This window comes from Octopus bimaculoides, chromosome 21 (assembly GCF_001194135.2).
Source record: "Octopus bimaculoides isolate UCB-OBI-ISO-001 chromosome 21, ASM119413v2, whole genome shotgun sequence".
Classification (NCBI taxonomy): Eukaryota; Metazoa; Mollusca; class Cephalopoda; order Octopoda; family Octopodidae; genus Octopus; species Octopus bimaculoides.
The window spans coordinates 14,114,005-14,118,802 of record NC_069001.1 but is presented as its reverse complement, the minus strand read 5'-3'; the positions used below and the strand labels follow the sequence as shown (position 1 = coordinate 14,118,802).

General features: G+C 39.9%; 1 protein-coding gene across 1 annotated transcript in view; it reads left to right on the top strand.

Moving 5' to 3' along the window:
* Nucleotides 1-1,764: 1,764 nt before the first annotated feature.
* Nucleotides 1,765-4,798, top strand: part of LOC106869884 (UPF0764 protein C16orf89 homolog) — a 16,006-nt gene continuing 12,972 nt past the window's right edge. The window contains exons 1-2 of the mRNA XM_014915807.2: nt 1,765-2,047; nt 2,789-2,939. Coding sequence (XP_014771293.2) covers nt 1,765-2,047; nt 2,789-2,939 — 434 coding nt within the window. The remainder of the gene's footprint in view (nt 2,048-2,788; nt 2,940-4,798) is intronic.

The following is a 4,798-nucleotide window of genomic DNA, read 5'->3' as shown; positions in this document are numbered from 1 at the left end:
GTTGAAGCTGTTAATGTTGTTTCTGTAGGCTATCCTATTCTTTTAATTCTTTCACGTTAAAATATAAACCACATCACGTCCGAACCGGATCAGTTCTCGGAAGTTTCCTTTCGCGAAATAACATTGTGGATTTAATTGCTTAAAGTAGATTTGCTGGAATTCGCAATTAATAATCCATAACACGTGAACAGCATTTCTTAGCAAGCAACAGATACCTACGTACACACACACACACACACACACACACACACACACATTCACATGCAACACATATACACATGGCTATTGGAGCGTTTCAGAGTAAGCAAGACATGCGTACATGCACATACAACCACACACACACACATATACATAGGGATACGGGGGGACACAGGAACATTTCTTAGCAAGCAACACATGCACACACACAAATTCTCACCCATATATATGCACACATACAATACAAGCAAACAATATACGCACATACATATACGTATCTGCAGGAATGGACACTCATATACATATGGCTATAGGAGCATTTTTAGCAAGTAACACAAATGAACAGACGCCCGCATACACACACACACAAAACATACACACACACAAACATACACACAAGCCTACCGATCTACGTATGTACGTACGTATGTACCTACTTACCTACATATATAAATACATGCACACATCCATACATAATATATACATACATACGTACATACATACATACATACACTTCTACATACGGCTTCTGGAATCGCTGCGTTTTGCCTTGGTCACTGCAATTAGTTATAGACAATGCCATTAAGAAACCGATTACAAGCAGGTCTTCGCAACTGACACTAAGAAATGAATAAACTATGATAGTCGCCAAAAGACTTAGGTTAACGGTAGAAATATTCCCGTGTAACGGGCGCAGACGTAGTTGTCAGGTAAGAAGCAGCGGTGAGCTGGCAGAAACGTTAGCACACGGGGCGAAATGCTTAGTGGTATTTCGTCTGTCTTTATGTTCTGAGTTCAAATTCCGCCGAGGTCGACTTTGCCTTTCATCCTTTCGGGGTCGAAAAATTAAGTACCAGTTACGCACTGGGGTCGATGTAATCGACTTAATCCATTTGTCTGTCCTTGTTTGTCCCCTCTATGTTTAGCCCCTTGTGGGCAATAAAAAAAAAAAGAAGCTTGCTCCCCAACCACATGGTTCTAGGTTCAGTTCCACCGCATGGCACTTTGGGAAGTTATATTCTACTATAGCCTTGGGCCGATCAAAGCCTTAATAATGGTTTTGTTGATGATAGTTTTTGGACAGCGCTGGACGCAAAACAAAAGCTCAGTGGAATCAACGGTCATCCAACGGCTGGGAACAAGAGACTCCTAGTTTTAGTTTTGACATTCATCTCGGTGAAGGAAAACTCTGATGTAACACCTTTGACTTCGTTTGCACCTAATGATGTAGACTATTTCTTCTTTTGAGACAACTGCATAAATTGTTCAGAGGGTGAGATTGGCCCTGTGCAAGGTCTTTCCTCACTTTAAACAGCTTCAAGCAAAGACATCGCTTGATTTTTCGCAGCTCTATTATGTTTTCCTTACTAAAGTTGGCCGTAACAGAGAAAGACAAAACACTCCGGAAAAATTCCATGGAATGAAATTCGCGGAAGGAAATTACGTGGAATGAAATCATGCGTCAGCATGAATGGTAACCTCTCAGAATTCTGCAAGGCGTTCACCACGTTTGTGCAAAAGAATCTAGGGTCCTGGTAGTACTGAAAAGCCACGACTTTGTTGCTAATGTTTAAGAGAACGCTCAAGCAATGGCATTGCTCGGAATTAACTTATAGTCATCATGTATGTATATCGTATGTTTTATCCTTTGCTAATTCCGTTTCTGGTGTTTTTAACCTATTTTCAGACCAGTTCACAGTCCTCTTAAACAGGCAGCTAAACGTGACCGATCCACTTCACAAGTTAACCGACTATACCTATCTCATTGAAAATATCCAGAATTTGGCGGAAGATATCAGTGATAAATCCATCCAGTACGTGGCAGATAACGATCCACCGTATTTCAAAAGTGAGTATTCTTCTTAATGTCGTGGAACGTACATACATACATACATGTTGTTGGCACTCCGTCGCTTATGACGTCAAGGGCTCCAGTCGATCCGATCAATGGAACAACCTGCTCGTGAAATTAACGTGCAAGTGGCTGAGCACTCCACAGACACGTGTACCCTTAATGTAGTTCTCGGGGATATTCAGCGTGACACAGTGTGACAAGGCTGACCCTTTGAGTTACAGGCACAACAGAAACAGGAAGAAAGAGTGAGAGAAAGTTGTGGTGAATGAGTACAGCAGGGTTCGCTACCATCCCCTGCCGGAGCCTCGTGGAGCTTTAGGTGTTTTCGCTCAATAAACACTCACAACGCCTGGTCTGGGAATCGAAACCGCGATCCTATGACCGCGAGTCTGATGCCCTAACCACTGGACCATTGCGCCTCCACTGGAGCGTACATATATACATACATACGTATACAACGTTAACAATGTTTATGGGCGCTGTTTGTGTTTTTTGTTGCTCTTGTCGGCGTTGTTCCTGTTTAACCCCAGGTCAGCCCTGGCCGAACATACCTTCAATCAAAGATCTCCCAACCATTACCCTTCCTCTTATTTTGAAACGCTGTATATCAAGGACTACAGTATTCAATATATTCTTCCTAATGTAAGACAACGGTCTATAATTTAACGGTGGTTTAACTGCTATTTCTAACACTTTTATCTATCTTGTGATCGTATCTTGTATTATTTTGGTTAGAAATCGGCCAGCTTCTGAAGAAACGGTTCTGGGAAATCAGTCACAGGACGAGGGACCTGAACATGGATTTGGTAGCACCGTTCCACACGAATGAGGAATATCTTATAGAGGAAGCTTCGGATAATTGCATTGCTGAGTTCTTTGGCACCTGGTAAATATAAGAACTTCTTCTTCCTCTTCTTTCGTCATCTGTTGCTACTGCCGATCAATCCAAATTTTGATGCTGTGGGTTTTTCTGGCTAATATAACTCAATAAAGTCAGGGGGGGGGGGGCGAGCTGGCAGACTCGTTACTCTGCCGGACAAAATGCTTAGCGGCATTTCCTCCGTCTTTACATTCTGAGTTCGAATCCCGTCGGAGCCGACTTTGCCTATCATCCTTTCGGGGTCGATGGAATCGACTTACCCTCCCCTCCGAAATTGTTGGCCTTGTGCCAAAATTGAATTCAATATAATTGAATGAAGTCGATCATGTCTTTCTCTTATATCAGTGTTTCCTAACCTGTTATGTTATGCGACAAGGCTGTAGCTTTTGAATTACAAGTACAATCCACTTAGTAAGCTTCCATACAGGTTCCACCTATTCATTTTTATCATAGGATATGTGTTGACCCAAGGCAACAGCAAGTGAAACTTTCTCAAGACATTATGCAACAGAATCGAAACAGACTTGATGATAACTAACCTAACTTCTTAACCATTCAGTCATACAGCACGTATACACACACCACACACACACACACACACAGACCCATGCCCACACCCACATCCAACACACGGACACACGCAAGGCTATAGAAAATGATGTTGCAGAGCGGAATCGTAACTGCGACTTGGTGCTTACGAAGATAACTTCTTAAACTTTCGGCCATATTGCGCGCACACAGACACACACACACGCCGGTGCGCGCGTATACACACACATACACAAAAAATACAGCTTCCGTCAACCCAGTTTCATTCACAAGGCATCAGTCAATTCGAAGATATATATATATATTTAAAAAATGATATTTTCCCAAGATGCCAAACTAGGTTGGAACCCAAACTCATACTTGCAAAATAAACTTCTTAAACATACTGCACCATACTGCATCATACTGCACCTATTTCACTCATAGCAACAACATAGCAAAACCAATCGACTTAAGTGACTTAACAGATGAGGTCGTCGGTTATTCATGCGAGATTTAAAGATTGATAAGATTGCCCCGTTAAGCCGTTAAAATGGCGGTTTAATCTGAAATATTTCAGTCATTTTCACGTATCGGTTGCAGAAACAAAATGGCGGCTAAGTTTATAATACATTCAGAACGTTGAGGACAGAAAATTAAAGGTATTAAATATACTATCGAGTATTATATATAACTGGCTTCAGCGAAAGACAACGTGTGTGTTTGTGTGTGAACGTGTTCCTGTGTGTATATGCGTGTGAGCATATGTGTGTGTGAGTATGCATGCGCGTGGTGTATACATAAATATGCGCATATGCGTATATGTATATGTAAATATGTATACACACACACACACACATGCATAACACGTACACATGAAGAGAGATGGATATGTGTGTACTTTGGTACATGATGGTAATACATTTCCATATGTAATGTAAATATATCATTTACAATGATATATATACATTACGTAAGTGTGTGTGTGTGTGTGTGTGTATGTGCGAATGCGTATGTATGCATATATAAATTATATATATATATACACATACACACAGAGGAGAGATACAGATATAAAAATATACATACATACAAATATATCCATATCCATACATATATATATATACATATACATATACATATCCATACACATATATATATATATATATACATATATACATTCACATACATACATATATATATATATATATATGTATATACAAATATTTATATGTACAGATAGATGTATGTACATATATATGTATATTTTATACACACATACTCACACGTACACAAACACACACAGATATATATATATATATATATATATATATATA